Genomic DNA, 16,439 nt, shown 5'->3' with positions numbered 1-16,439 from the left:
AAATTCCATCACCCCAGCTCATTCCTCTCCCCGCTCCCTCTCTCTCTCTCTCTCTAATCTGTTGTCGCCCTCGCTCGCACTTTGATGGCCCGCTGTGCCGCAGAAATGAGAAACAACGGCTCGGCAGCAGCAGTCGGACCCGCTCTGCCTCTCTGATACACGCCGCTGATAAACAAGGCAGCTTGTTAAGAACGAAATTAATCTCGCCCTTGCCTGCCTTTTGCGGCGTTTCCATCTTGTCAGACAGTCCTGTATTTTGTCACAGCCTTGGCACTGGCGCACAAGATAAACCTTCTCTTTTGTGCACAGATAACTGCAAATTGTATACAATAGTAAAATTAAGTTAGTTTTCAAAATTAGTTAAGTTTGCAAAAGCATGTTCACTCCCATTGATACTCCTTCATTTAAGGCAATAGAGCTTGTGATTTTCCCAACCATCAGTGGAGAAAGGTAATAATAATCATTTAATCATCCATCCTTTCTTTTTCTATAGCGCTTGTCCTAGTTAGGGTTGTGGGTGAGCTGGAGACAGGCTAAAATACACCCTAGGCTGGTCACCAGTCGTTCACATGGCACATGCAGAGACAGATCCGGCTCCTCGTCAACATTCATACATATAGACAATTTAGAGCCCTCAATTAACCTGGGGAATATGTTTTGGGAATGTTGGAGGAATTTACAAAACCACATAAGTACAGGGAGAATATGATTGCGCCATTCAGGAATACCGACGCAGGTTCGAACCTTTAACCTCAGAACTGTGAGGAGCAACTGTGCCAGTTCAATGTGGATCGGAAATATTTTGAACTACAAGACCTGCTCATGTCAAACTGAATGGAGTGAGTTTCCCCATTTTGAGGGTTCGCATCTCAGTATTTGCACTGGTGCAACTTCTAGAACCTCTGAATGTGTTGTTGTTGTTTTTTTTTCTGGTTTTGATGACTTTTCTCCAATCCACTTTTTTTTTTCTTTTTTTTATATAAGGTTGTATTCTGATTAATACTGCATTTGTGAAATATGGGTTAATTAAGCAACAAAATCCACCCGTTTTTATTTATTCAACTTAAATGACATCACAGCTGCTCAGGGGTCCGGCAATGCCCAATCATGGCTCACCTGTTTTCTGATTTTGGTCATGTGACATTTGTAATCTGAGCTGTGATTGGTCGTTACCTGAGCAACTGAGATGTCATTTTCGGTCGATAGCAAGTGGCAAAATGACTGCATGAGAATGAATTTTTGCTGCTTAATTCATATTCCAAAATGCAATATTAATCAGAAGGCCTTGTTTAGACTAGTGAATGCACATAGAACATATTATTGTAAAGAAATTTTGAATAAATTATGTAACAAATAATAATAATTAAATCACTTTTTCTGGTATTAATGTTCAAAACAAACCGACGACCAATAACATACTTTTTTCATATTCATCATTATATTTCCCTATCATCCCTCCACACTTGACAAATTAACTGACAGTGTCAGACAAGAGTTGTGACCATGTTGCTTATCTTTCAGTGGTGTCTGAATCCCCAGTGGTTGCCACCATTAACACACAAATCTGCTGAGTTTTAACAACTACCTGGAAGGAAACTGAGGAGAAAAAGACTGAAGCGTTAACTGCTGTCCTTTTCATATCGATTAGCCATGAAGAACAGCAACGCAGGGGATGGAGATGAGCACCCAATCACCATGAAGTAAAAAGCGATCATTTCAAGTCAATGATTTCTCCAATGAAATACAAATTGAACTTGCAAAGGGTTGACCCAATGCAAATTAAAAGCTTAACACCAGGTAACTTGCTAAAGATTTAGAGGTACTTACAGTAGGCTATCATGCACGTTGTTTATCCAGTCTGATTATTTGCGCGCAATTTTGACACATCAGATAGAGAACGCAAAACTGACCTGTAACCTAACAGCAATTTTAGTGCTCAATTCAATCAAATTGACACTAGAAGTTGGGCAGAAGCCAGTTATAGTTGTTCAGTTTAGCAAGGCAGCAAACTTGTCAGGTATGTAAACAAAGCCGCCATGATTGTGATGTCTGAATTGCGGTGTTAATTTTTCAAGTTGAGAAAAATACATTGAAAATCTATATTTAACTCAAGCAAGCATTTAAGGCTAAAACATGAAGTACAAATGTGTGCAGAAATTAAGTGTGGCACAAAATCATCCAATAGCACACCACTCAAACACAAGGTTTTCACTTTTGGAAAAAGTGTCATCTATCAACAATCAAGCACTTCTTAAGCACTTTCAAGCACAAATTGTTAAGCTTGTCTGACAACATAGAGCAGTAATACATTTACACCAGTGCATAAAAACTCAACAAAACATTTTACGTGATCAGACTATGAGAAACATTGTTCAATTAAAGGTAAAAGAAAACGACATGCTTTTATTTATCCATAAACACAGCTTATTTAGTTCGATTAAACATGCACTTGCAATGACTTCAAAAATTAAATCCACGAAAACACAATCATTTTTGGAGAATTCCAAGCACCCGTGCATGCAGCAGACGAATGCGCGCACTTCTTCCGTGTACATCCACGCAGTCTACCGGTAGTTTCTCTCGCATGTGGATTGCTAACATTTAAATGCGTGTGCAAAAGCAATTCACAAGTTCATCATTAGCATACCAAACATACGATTAACCAGAAACCTGCGCAATAAACTGTTGTCAAAAAACAAGTGTCTGTCAGTCAGTCTTTCCTGGAATAAAGCAAGCGGTCAACTTTCCAAGCCGGAGCAGAGAGCTGCAGCCGCGGCTCCGTTTGTGCCTGCCTGCGCGCGGCTGCACACGCACGTGCCTCCCCGCCCCCCCTCTCCCGTCTGCCCCCCCCCCATAAATAAACTTACTTTTCTCTGGCTTGGCTGTCGGACGGCACGTTGCTACTCTTGCCTTTGGCGTACATGCTTGCAGAGAGCTCCGATTGTCACGCACCTGTCAACCCATCACAACCTCCTTGGGCACAGCCCCGTCACCATGGCGACACGAGCAGCGTCCGCTCCTATTGGATGCCGCCTCTCGCAGGACCGCCCACTCGCAGAGGCAACGGCGGTGTGAGTGACAGCGCAAAAGACACGCCCTGTCGTGTAGGCCACGCCCTCTGTTCTTCCTGTCCTGTCTGTCTCTCGCTCTCTTTCTTTCCATTTCTGAGGTCTGTCTGTGTGTCTGTCTGTCTGTCATTTCTTCCCTGATTGGAAAGGCTCTCCTGATACACACACAAACATACACCCGCGCGCACACACATCCTCCCTTCTCTGTCAGTGCAAAGGGGAATTTGAAACCGTCCAACAACTGGCTTTGGCTGCTCCTTTTTTACAATCACACCCTCCGCCTATACATGCACACACACACACACACACACAGTGGAGTGTGCATGAAACTCTTTGCACATACAGCCTGCTTCACAGCTGTGTATACGTGTTGTTGATGCAAACACGTGTGAGCGCAAACATGTTTGAAGACTATCCCTAAGATGTATGCATGACGACACAGCTTGGAGAGAAAGCAAAATATCACCTGTTCTAGCAACTACCCAGTAGATTACAATGTATTGATGCTTTTGCATCTTTCAACCTCTCAGGTTTTTTTTGTTTTTTGAGAGGTTACATTTACTATATCCTCCTCACAAGTAAAATGAATCCTCTATGGGGTTTACCACTTGATGATGCACTTTAACATTTGGTGAACCTTTAAGCTCTTATGCACCAAAAAAGGTCCAACCGTGTTGAAATAATTTATACAATAAATGTGTGTTGTTGTTGTTTTAACTTTCACCTTCCAAGCTAACTATACAAAGTTTCTAATATATATATTTTAAAGGGATAAACCCAAAATCAACAATTCAAAAACATCACTGATTTTGATGCATTTTTATTTTTAGTTATGACAGGGTTTGTTTTTGTTTTTTGTAATATCTTCTATGCACTACGAATAGTCTAAACATAGCATTGTGACCAGTAGGAAAAATCACCACCAGACATTTAGAGAAGCCTATAGCTGTAAATTGAGAAGTAGTTTGTTTGTTTGAATCCTGTATTTACAAAGCGCCTTTTCCTAAGTGAAAACGGCATGCCGGGCCTTTAAACTCAACGATCTGTGTACTATGGAAAAAAGAAAATGTAAAAAAGAACCATTTTTGGCTCACTTGACGAGTTTACAACCTTTCACCTTGATGAACTCATTTGTTGTTTTGGCCATTAATGCTTATTCAGAACATCAATTTTTTTGTTTTGCTATGGCCAACGTTTGTGAAATAGCTCTGATTGATTTTCCATTTTCTCTCAGCTTCATAATTGCTTGTTTCTCACCCATGCGCAGCTCTCCGGTTTTCCCATTGGTGACGTTTCTAATTATAGAAATTGTAGACGTTGTTTGAATAATTGAAGTATTTCAACACTTGAATCACTCCTTTTCAATCAAGCATATGGTCAGGGATGATTGATAGTCAAACACTTCAATTAGGAACCACGCAGAAGCAGAAAGCAACCAACAAACCAGCAAAACAAACTGCAGATCAACATGAAACAACCACAGTGACTGATGACACCTGCAACAAGAAACAGTAGGTCACAAAAGAAAGGCAAAAACGGATACAGCAGCTACTTATCTGTACTGTAAAATCACAAAGAATTTTCCGATTTAACAACAGATATTTGAAAACCAAGGGTGGGGCAACACATGTAAACAGGTAATATAGCAATGCTCACAGGGATATACAGTGTTCAACTGCTTCGAAAACAACTAGTATTATTGCAGCTTACTGAGGGTGGTCTTCATGTATGTAGCAGAAATCGTGTCAATTAATTATTAAATTAAATAATAAATGATTGATTCACTAAATGGAGGAGACTGGAGTTTAAAATTTCAATTAAACTTTCAAAGCACCATATCAGTTTTTAGATTCATCAGGATAACAGATGATAACCTCCGTAAATCAGTCATTAAACTGAAGGATGCTACATTTTACAATAGTTTAGCAGTTTGTTTTTCATCTTAGAGGTTAATATCGAGTATTAAAACACACACATCGGGTTTGGATTATGTGCATGTTTATTCTCTGATCTACTTGGAAACTTACAAAGGCAAAAACAGTAACTATGGTGAAAAGAATGGACACGCATGAACTTAGAAGGTTGAATTAAACAAAGCTAAGAAGAAATCAGCTAAAGAGGAACGATCTTAAACGAGGTCAGGCAACACCAATTAATCCAATGGGGAACCGCACAAATGCTATTTTTAGACCGCAAGGCCATGTGACTCCAGCAGCTTAAACCCGGAAGTGGGTCAGAAAGAAGCTCGCTCATTGACAAGCCATGCAAATAGTGCTTGTTTTATTCTCGTTTATCTCTGGACCAAAACAACATGCCGAGTAAACACAGCTGTTATGGATGTATTCGTTATTCGTTTCCCGAAGCCAAAAATTCAGAGTCATGAATGTGAACGGGGACCAACTTGTGTGGACGTTCAGAAACAGTTTCGGAACGGCCCCCAACATCCACGACCATAGTCTTGGCACCATGTTGCAGGACCCTAAATGGCCCGTCGTAGGGGGGACGCAAGGGACTACGGTGTGCAGCGCATTGTTCGCTGAATTGTGAAAAAAAAGGACAAAAAAACGGTTTGATTCTTTAAATTAAATTTAATTGTTACTACTGTATATTGTTGTAAAGTACAATACTTGAACTGCTTTTTTAAATTTAATCAATTAAAATTGTTCCTGTTTTTTTATTATTATTATTATTGAAAGGCTGGAACCGATTGCTGTCTTATCCATTTATTTGACTGAGGAAATATGATTTGAAGATGAAGTGTCATGAGTGAAATGTGATCAAACAGAACTCGTCTCTCAAGCCACTACTGTAATCCGCATCTTGGTGACAATATCCCTTTGCCAACAATGGCGTTAATTAAGTGCCTGTAATAATTCATCTTCAAAAAGTGAGCCACTTTAATTTATTTTCATTGTGTACAATTTTGTTATGCATGGGATACTGTTTAAGACAGTTAATTAAAACATTGTACAATTAATAAAGGTTATACGATGGTGAGAGCTTTGGGGAAATTAGAATAACTTGAATGTCCTGCCGCCTCAACCATAAACTAATCACAACAATAAAGACATTTTGACATTGCAAAGGCAGAATCTTTATCAAATAAGGTGTCCATTGATTAGGCTGTTACTGTATGTGTTTTGGGGGTTTGCAACAAGCACTGTAGGTGCTATGTCATGCTGCCATCCATCCTTGCAGTCAACACTGAGGAGGATCCGCTCCACAGGTTGTCACAATCTAACAAATCCACAGAGAGGAAGGGACACGAAAGGAACAAGGTGGACGACAGCACGGCGCCATTCAGCATGTGAAACAAACACTACAGGCTGTTTGAAAAGGGCTGATTCACCAACTGTGAGCTGTTTGCCATGAATGTGTGCAGGTGTGTGCGTATGTGCAAAGTAAGGAAGTAGCACAGGGACAGCAGTGTTTATGCTTACGCAATGCTCCTGCGATGTGACCCACTTGGAGTGGATGCTGCCTTGTTCTCTTCTGTTATCTCTTAACGCCCCCCCCCAAAAAAAAATCCCCCCAAACTACACTTTCCCTCATCCCTATCACCAACCCCCCCATGTGCCAAATTAACCCCTTTCCCCCGGAGACAGTTCTATTTCTGACAATCAGAACTTTTGGTTTTGGGATGAGTCCCTCTGGGTTGATCACCATGACAACCACTCACATGCAACAGCCACGTGTTTGGGAGGATGGGGAGGAAGACAAAGGAGGAGGGGGAGAAAGAATAAGAATGATGTGGGCGAAGAGAGGTGAAAATGTGACGGGGGAGATAAATTCTGATCAGATAATTAAGCAATATTTCCCCTTTCTGCCCAAGTGAGCGACTCAAATTTGGATCCGTTTTCAAATAACTACATAAGATGGAAATTGAGAATGAGTGAAGGAAAAATCAATGGTACACTCATCAAAGATCATCCGTACTGAGCTGACCGCCATAAACAACATGATGACCTTTCACCTCTGGAGGTAATAAACATCAGTCTAACTTGGAGATGAACACACTTCCTCCCTCACAAGTGTCACAAGTTATATACATTATATATGTAACCATTGGTGTACACACAGGTCATCTATAAACAAACTTAAAGGGATACTTTACTTATTTAGCCATTTTTGGCAGTCAAACAATAATATTTTGCCTATAATTAATTTGATATTTTCATTATTTTTCATGTACAATTAGTACCTTTAAAAACACATTTTGCAACTTGCTGTCGACTGAAAATGACATCACAAGGGCTCAGGTAACCAATCACAGCTTAGCTTGTGAATGTCACATGGCCACACCTAGAAAGCAGGTGAGCTGTGATTGGTTACCTGAGCTCTTGTGATGTCATTTTCAGTCGACAGCAAGTTGCAAAATGTGTTTTTAAAAGGTATTGATTGTATGTGAAAAATAATGAAAGTATCAAATTAATTATAGACAAAATATTAACTTTTTATTGCTATAATAGGCTAAATAAGTAAAGTATCCCATTAATTCTGATTTTTTTTTCTCCACATAGTTGTCTGTCTGCCATCTGTCTGTCAATCAATCACTCAAACACCCGGTTACGCGCATATAATCCTAGACAATGATTTTTCACTCTCTTGATATACAAGAGTTTTGGCATGTTGGAGTCAGCCTTTGTTTACAGAGCCTTGTGAAGCTCTGTAATCGTATATTTCCACTGAGAGTATCTTTTTGCAAAGACACTAATTAGCAACCGATTAAAGTTGCTACACAAAAAGAGTTTCTCGAGATTAATTGCCGTTGAAGTTTACAAAATAGAGCGCCTCAGTGAATAATTGCGTATGATGGAGCATGAACAATATTCACCTCGTCAGATTGTTTGCAAACAATTCAGCAACACTTGTGAAGTATGATGATGCCTTCTGTAATAATAACCATCAAAGTGATTCATTTGTAGTCAAGTAGTCAAGTCCAACTTTATTAAGTTCAAATCAAGTTTGAGTCACAAATGGTCTGAGTCCAAGTCAAGTCTGAATCCACAAAGTCCAAGTCCAGATGAGACGAGGAGAAAAGTATTATTTCCACAAACACAAAATTAGACACGACTTTCTACTCACCAGGTTGCCAATGATAATCTCAGAAACTTTATTTTAACTTTCTTTTGAAATAGGATATAAATTTTCAGCGATGAAAACCTATAGTTGGACTCCATCGAGTCACTAATGTAATACAAGACTTTTGGAAAAACTAACCAGTTGTTCTGTGAAATGGATAATTTCAACTCTTCCCTGACAAATTGTCCATTTATTGTTGAGCCATTATGATTTTATAGCACTTTTTATGAATATTTTTGCATAAAGTACAGTATCGGCCATTTTGGACAGTCACGTGACCATCGTGACGTATCGTGTGCCTATAATACACAGTGAATGACATGGCTGCCACTGCCAGTGACAGCAAATAGACTCAATCCATCCATTTCCTTAACCGCTTACTCCTCACGAGGGTCACGAGGAATTATTGCATCCCACGGCGGACATCAAAAGTTGAATTACGAGGACTCGCCAAATATTTGTGTCCGGCTGAAAACCGTGATAAAAGTGGCTGATAAGAACTCGGTCGGCTCATAGAAAGTTGAAGTTGGGGACCGTCTACAATTTGCATGTTACAGAGGCTCAAATGACCAGTCAAGTCACCATTGACATTGTTCACTCTGGAAATGTAATTTGTGGATGGTCCATAGCCTAGACGGTAAACATCCGGATGACTTTTACTCCGCTAGGCCAGCTACATGTTGTGTGCCAAGTACGCTTTAGCCCACATTAGGAGCCCCACCCCACACGGAATGACATGAAACCTGAGGTACTGAGGATTTTACTCTGACCAGAATTAGTGCAGCATTTGGGATAGAAGACGGCCTTTTTCTTGCCCGTTACGTCAACAAACTCCCATTCAAGTGAATGACGGAAGCTGTCAGTTACGCACGGGATACGTCATCATGGTCACATGACCAGGATAATGGCGTTGCACACGGTATGTTTTTATTTTGATACTTAATCGGGTTAAAAGAAAATTCAGGGAATAAGATGCTACAGATATTTGTGGTGTGTTCTTTTAAAAATATTTCACGAGTGCAAAGGCAGAGTCCAAGACAAATTCGAGACAACAACAACAACAACAAACTGGACTCAAGTACTACAACCCTGGATAAGAGATAGGTAATTGTTTTGGTCATCCCATCTCTGACACACATGTACTCTTTCCACGGTGAGGTGAACACTTGCAGATAAAATTCAGTACACATACACAAGTATTGTGTTTCGTCTGGTAATAAGCAACACAGAGCAGTGTTCCCTATCCTTTATTGAGTCAACAAATAAATTTTAATGATAAATCTCACCAAACAAAAATTTCATGAAAAGCGATAATCTTGTCTTAATTTACTGTGGTGGTGTGCATCGAGGCCAGAGAGAGCGAGTGGGAGGAACTTGGAGGGCGTTTTTTTGTTTGGGATAGTCACATGCTTCAGGTCACCTAAGAAGCTCCACAAGAGAACGAGGCTAAGCATAACAAGAAAAACACTCCGGCAGGGATTGAGCCTGCTTGCCAGTGTGTACATGAAGCTCTCAAACACGTACACAGAATGCAGCGAGAGCAAAGTAAAAGACATGAGACTCCTCTGGTCCAGGGGCAGGGGCGTCTTGAAACTGCCTGCTCCATTAAGCACTTCCTTCCCCCTCCTTTCTGCTGATGAAGAAAGTGTCCTAACCATGGATTTTCTTAATGGTGGAAAAAGTTAGCAACTCTACATAGATGACTGGCGAAAAACATCTGGAACTAAAGAGAACGTTTACACTGCGTACATCAGCTTCGCAGACAACTTGCACGAGGGTGATATTACATCATCAACATTTAGCCTGCAAACATGGATGCAATGATTTCATAGCTGAACGGAAATCTGCATGTGAATGACTCTCGTTTCATTTGAAACCTTGTACTAACAAAGCGTAACAGGGTCCTATACACATATGAATCCACACAGTGACAATTATTGAAGAAGGTGACTGTCAACCTAAGCGACATCAAGTCAATCCCATATTAGCGCAAGCTAGCAAGCGACGTTATCAAACTCACCTCCTAGACTCCAAAACCGTAAACTCAAAACAGGTTTGAAGCCGAGGAGTTGCACTGCAGTGTTGTCAAATTCTCTGTGACTTTTCAATGTAACTTTTGGTAATTCCAGTAGACAGCAAGTAAATTTTATACTTGTAACAATGCGTACTATGGCTCCGCGTCTCTTTGTTTTGTTATGCCAATGGGATACCTTCTTTTTCATTTTGCCTTTCAATGTATTTTATGTCATGGACCTGAGTGGTCGTGTACATAATTGTACGTTTATTCGTGACGCGTGATAGCGCCAAGAAACATCTTTGTCTTTTATTAGGGTAAGTTACATGTGGACATTCAGACCATTTTTTGTTCCCTATTTGGCTATCCAGAAACGCCGTCCATGGCTGTACTCGGCCCAAAGCATCACGATACATACTGTACTGTATAAATCAAAATATATAATTTTATTTATTGAAAGGTAATGTGGTGAGGTTTCGGGATGATTGGCGCACACACGCAACCTCTCATTATCAAAGTGGTTGGGAGGAATCACTAGTGTGGTGACATCCCACGTGAATCAACATTTCTGGTTGGTAATGGAACAAACCCAACAAAATTAGTCCATGTAGCTCAGTAGTTTGCACAAGCACATTAAACTGGTCATACTAAATAATTAAATAGTAAGTAGTGGATAATATCATTCCTAACAAACACAGTTAAACATTTATGATTATTTAATATTATGACTTTATTCTCATAAGAGAAGCACCTTCTTCTTCTGAGATTTTTCTTTTTATAGGTGCCCTAACACTCTTTAAATCTTGTAATTCACAAGTCATTTTTAAAGGTCCACAAGTAACTTTTCACTACTGAAACACAGTAAGCTGTATCTCTCACACCTTTTTATAGACGACAATGTTTGATTCCAACAGTAATTAGGCAGCTGTTAAATGATTTGCTCTAAAAGAGGCCTCAAGCGTTTGTCCTCGACAGATGTTTGATAATAATGTAGGTGAGATCATTTTATTGTACTTTCAAAGTTGTATACAAATCATGTTTATGATGCTGATTTGTATATAACTACAAAGACACTTGAGTTACAGCAACTCTGTTGTGGACTACAAGATACTTGAGATCAATTAACCCTCTTCAGACTAATTTCATTCTGGTCCTGAAATGCAAGACTGTATTGGAGCCAGAGCAGAAAACCCTCAAACAAATATATGCGCTTTCTTTCTTTTTGTTAAATTCCAAGCAGGTTTCCCCATCTGCGAATTTTCTGATGATCTGAGCTGGGTGGCATGCGTGCAGACTGCAGAGTACTGATGTGTATAAGAAAAGACACCAACAGTCTATCTACGCAAACCAGAGGTCATTCAGTGTCCCACAACGGATGTGTTGGAATCATTGCTTTTAAAGCAGCAAAAGTTAGTGTTGAGCACATACGGTGCCTATATTGGCTTAGCTACTTCAGCTTCTGAGATATACCATATTGGTCATTTCTATTCGCAGCTGCAAGTCTCACATAGTATACAAGCAAAAGATTTATCACCTATGAATAATGCACCTTTAATAGGTAACTTAAAGGACTGAAAGGTGTTTTTATGTTTTGTCCAATGGCCAATCATTTAATAAAGAAAAAAAAGTAGCCGCTGCTGTGCTTTCACTCCTGCTTGGAAACACGCCCTACGGTTGTCCAGGAGTCTTTTATTTGGAAACAACTTTCACCCGGATTCCATCTATAATCCTAAATGATAGATGATCCAGCATCAAGGTCAGGACAGAGGTTGTGTGCCCATATTAACTGCCCTCTTCCACTGATAGACTCTTGCACCTGGAAGGGTCCAATTGAGCCAGATGTAAACTCTCGTTGACTAGTCTGTGACTATTATGCTTGTGGCAAATGAAGGGCTATAATTCTCCCTCCAAGAAAATGTCAAGTGGATGTGCCACAAAGTATATACAACCCAGTAAAAATACTTAACATTCATCCAATTCAGAAAACACAATCCCCTGTCACTTGACAACTCTCCATCGTGTTGTAAATTATGACAGGAAAGATGATTCAAAAGAAAGAAAGAAAGAAAGAAACAAACAAACAAACAAACAAACAATATACAGATTGATAAAGCTCAGCACCAGGAAAAACAAAACAAAACACAGTGGTGGTTCTAAACCAATTTTACAGAGGGGGGCTTGGCTGGAACCAGGAATACGTAGAAGCCGCTTAGAGCTAACATAGGCTATAGCTAACATCCGCAAAAATAGCCTGTTAAGTACATTTTATTTAATTTAAAGACGGGCTTGTTGAAATCTTCGGTATTCCTCTCCTTTTGTCTACAGTTCAAAACAAAGAGGGGGGGGAGAACATTCCGATTTATTATGTTTAGCTTCAGCTAATTTTGCAGTCTTGCCCTGTTCAGGCTACAGAAAAAAATGAAAGCATGTCCTGAGTATTACCACAAACATACCCACATAAAGAAATACAGTGAAGCAATTTAGACAACAGTCCCTTCATTTTAATTGGACAAAAGGCAGAGGAGAGGAATACACAACTTTTCAGCTGTGTTTATTTTTTGTGTTGTGGACTAACGATAGCCAGAAAGCTAACTTAAGCTAATGCTAGTGCCTGGTCTGGCGGGCTGCTACTCATAAAGTTAGCCTACATCATTCCTTGACCGGAAGAAACTTGTAACAATAAAATATTGTCTGTGTCTTATCCTTGACTGCTTTTTTTTCAGTCAACTAAATGATCCTCTGGTGTAACAGTGCTATTTTAATGGAATTATTTTTTTTAAATTAATTTTTAATAAGTCTGGACTTTACCCGCTACAGAATGTGTTGTGTGTTGGGATGTTGCCAGAGTGTGGCCGAGTATTGACTTGACTCATTAATAAAAACCTGCATTTTCAAGTAAACTTTAGCATCTGTTGAAATCTTTATACAAAATATAACAGATCCTTCTAAAACGTTGAGCCACGCACATTAGTTAAGCCTTTTGCGTCAGGTACCATAGTTTGTTCTACAATTTTCGTTTGGCTGTGAGGCCACAGACTCAATTGTCCAAACTCAAAACCATTTTCTTCACGATGCCTTCCAGGACGCTGGTTGACCTGTACTGAAATAACTTATTAAACTTTAACGATAAACGACAAAGTCATAATGTGAAGGAGTCAGGCTGCAGATATGTCTCATCATGCATCTCTCCCTTACAATTCTTAAATGTCACACAAGCGTAAAAAAAAAAAATTAAAAAAAATTAAAATAAATAAAAAGGTCAACCACTGTTAAAGGAAGGGTAAGTTACATAATAAAAATGGCAAAATAGCATCAAATTGAATATCCTCTTAGATGAAACTGTGTTTTGAGTACAAAAGGCGAGAAAAAGGCCGTTTTCATTTAAACAGCTAAAATGACATTTAACAGCTTTGATAACAAGTGTGTGGTGACACAAGGTGTTTTTTTTTTTTTAATGTCAGCCCACATCACTTAACTGTATAATGTAATTCTTCTCTTACTTTCTTCAAAAGGTTGACGACAAACTTCAAATGTTTGTACGGCTGTACGACGGCAAATTACAAAACGCACATCATGCAGTGGCAATCAACTTTAGAGGGTCGATTTTACAGTTTGTCTTGAGCAATAAAGCTACAGTACATTCAAAGAGGATACAGCAAGATTCAAGCAAAGATTAGAAAATTTTGATTGACAGTTTTTTTTTCCCTCACTGAGTTGTAAAATTGAGTTTCGATGGGAGATCAAGTGGATTTGATTTCGAGGAATTTGCTTGCTGGCTGTCAGATTTGTTTTTGAAAAAAGCTAAACAGCTCAAGGCAAATATTTGACCGAGCTTTGACAGACATCTTAATGCTGCAGCGGCAATGTGATTTCAGGCTGTGATGCTTAATCATATTTGCACATAAATGTTTTGCGAACACCGGCACAAGATTTATGTAACAGAGGTTTGCTGCCAAAAGTTTTAGATGCACACGAGCGGGTGTGCGGGTACTTCAACATGAGGAAATTTGTTTTTTGGGACATTGTGTCAAATATAAAAACAGAATACAAGATTTTCCAAATCATTTTGAGACTATATTTCATTCCATACATTACAACGAGAGCATATTTAATGTTCAAACTGATCATTTTTTGTTTGTTTGTTTTATTTCAAGTGCTACATCACCTTTAATATCTTACACAAAAATAGGGAACCTTGTTCGTGAACAATTTAGCCTGTCACTTTAACTAATCATGATGCTCACCTGTTTCTAATTAACCTGGGATATGTTCCAAAGAGGCTTTTTTTCTTCTTGTTTTCTTCCCCAGTCTTGTGTTGCTCCTGTTCCAGCTTTGCAGGTATCAAATTCAAAATGAGAGCATATCTGGGGGAAACAAAACAAAACATTCACAGTGTGAACATTAATATATCTAGTTTTTGTAGTGTATATATAAAACATTGGTAGAAACATACTTTGGTGTGCCACGTTGAAATTGAACATGCCCTTTTACATCGTACGTTCCATCAAGGTATAAATTCATAACCATATTCTCTGTTCTTTCTGTCTTTGCCCGTCGAGCGATGCAGTACTGTGTTTTTATGCTTCACTGCCTGCTTTAAAAGAAGCAGAGTTGCTGTGTTCCTAGCCGAGGTCTTTGGAAGGTGAACGGTAATTGCTGAGGGAGGATTTAGCCTGACGTTGGAACAAAGCAGCTCTTTTGTTTTAATGAGACAGCACTCCATTCTTTGCGAACCGTACTGTAGAAATTAACCTGACACATGAATGTAACATGTAGTTTGTGTTCAAGTATTTTTATGAAGTAATAAAAAATGCTCTCTAATGCAGGTGATGTTCCATATTGCTCAAATAGTGACCTCCACTTCAGTTGCAAATTTCCGCTGAATAAAGGCCACACCTCAAATAGACACTCCCTTTATTCCCAACAGGTTAAATAACAGAGTAATTTGATTACTTTTAATACACTCTCACTCAGACACGGCATGGAACTTAAAATTACACAATTCTGATTTTGTTTTTTTGTTTTCATTTTGGCTCCCAAGTCACACAATACAGATCTTTATCACGGTAGCGTAAAGATAACCCGGGTGTTTGCTCTGCTATTGCATGCATTTAACAAACAAAGTCATATCTGATACTCCAAGTTGTCAATTGAAATGCAAATGTAAACGGAAATAGTAAAAATCATAATTGGGATCTTTCGAACGTTCAGTGGAATTGATCTTCATTGCAGAAAGCAGAAACTGACTCCAACTATAAAATATATATTGCCATTGCTCTGCTGACTCAATACATGGTGAGCACAAAATCTCTTCTCACAAGTCTCACATCACAACACCATGAACAATGTCAAGGATCACAATGATTTTAAGGTGCGCCCAAAAACATTTGTGGGGCAAAAGAAATCATGTTTCTAATTGATGATCTTGTTTTGACAAATGCCAGGTAAACCTGCTTGACTGGGTTGTCCAAACTGTACAGTAGAGTTTGGTGGGAGGGACATAATGATGCGCTTGTTTTCTGGGAATTGGCCTCAGTCCTTTATTGACATTTAAGTATTAAGTGAATATTTATCAAACCAAGACATCCATGCTTCCAAATTCCAGGTCTATGAAAGCATGCCTGGATGAGTCTAAAACTTCCAAGCACCCTGATCCTTCTGAGATGCCATGTTAGCAGAGGAGTCACTTGGTCACCGGCCAACTTGGCAGTGAACATCAGCGAGATGGAAGATTCCAATTGAGGTCTGACAGGCAGGTGAGGCTCCTTAAGGAGTTGAGTGTTAAACTTCTCAAGCCTGAATTGCTATTAGCAGTGGTGGAAGTTAACAGATGATCAGCTGGTAACAGCGAGTTGCTCAGCGTAAGGTACAATAAGTGCCAAAAGTGTGATATGTATTGGTTCAACAATAGTAATATAACTCGTATAAAGTGAGCAGACGTACCATTTTAACCAGGAAAGTCTCTTCTTCTTTTTTTAACCCTTGGGTCCTGGCAGATTTTGCAACCTCATTGTTTTTGTCCTTATATTAGGTAGGTCCATCCTGGTGTCCCGTTTTTTTTTTGTTTTTTTTTTGCCATGTGTATGTCAGTCTCACAGTTGTCATCGCGATTCATATGATAACCCCATTAAAAGAGAATAAGTATTAAATTCCTTCCTATCTACTTCCAAATTTACATTTGCGTTCTCATTTGCATCCAAGGCGCATTTTCGTTATAACAGAACTAGCACGTCTTCCTGCTTCCTTGTCTAAGAATCATGGGAAATGTAGTCCTA

The 16,439-nt window shown here is 39.3% G+C and overlaps 1 protein-coding gene across 3 annotated transcripts in view; it reads right to left on the bottom strand.

The window, feature by feature from the left end:
• Positions 1-14,772, bottom strand: part of ssbp2a (single stranded DNA binding protein 2a) — a 63,097-nt gene extending 48,325 nt beyond the window's left edge. Inside the window, exons 1-2 of one of the 3 annotated variants that reach the window (XM_077520531.1) lie at positions 14,618-14,772; positions 14,409-14,528 (exon numbers count right to left, since the gene is read on the bottom strand). In XM_077520531.1, the coding sequence (XP_077376657.1) occupies positions 14,409-14,528; positions 14,618-14,691 (194 nt within the window). In that variant the 5' untranslated portion in view covers positions 14,692-14,772. Of the gene's footprint in view, positions 1-2,867; positions 3,097-14,408; positions 14,529-14,617 lie in introns of those variants that run through there. The other 2 variants (XM_077520532.1, XM_077520534.1) reach the window with 2 other exon arrangements.
• Between the last annotated feature and the right edge of the window lie 1,667 nt (positions 14,773-16,439).

This window comes from Festucalex cinctus, chromosome 5 (assembly GCF_051991245.1).
Source record: "Festucalex cinctus isolate MCC-2025b chromosome 5, RoL_Fcin_1.0, whole genome shotgun sequence".
NCBI classification, from domain to species: Eukaryota; Metazoa; Chordata; class Actinopteri; order Syngnathiformes; family Syngnathidae; genus Festucalex; species Festucalex cinctus.
Note: the sequence above shows the minus strand (reverse complement) of the source record. Positions and strands in the feature narration are given on the sequence as shown.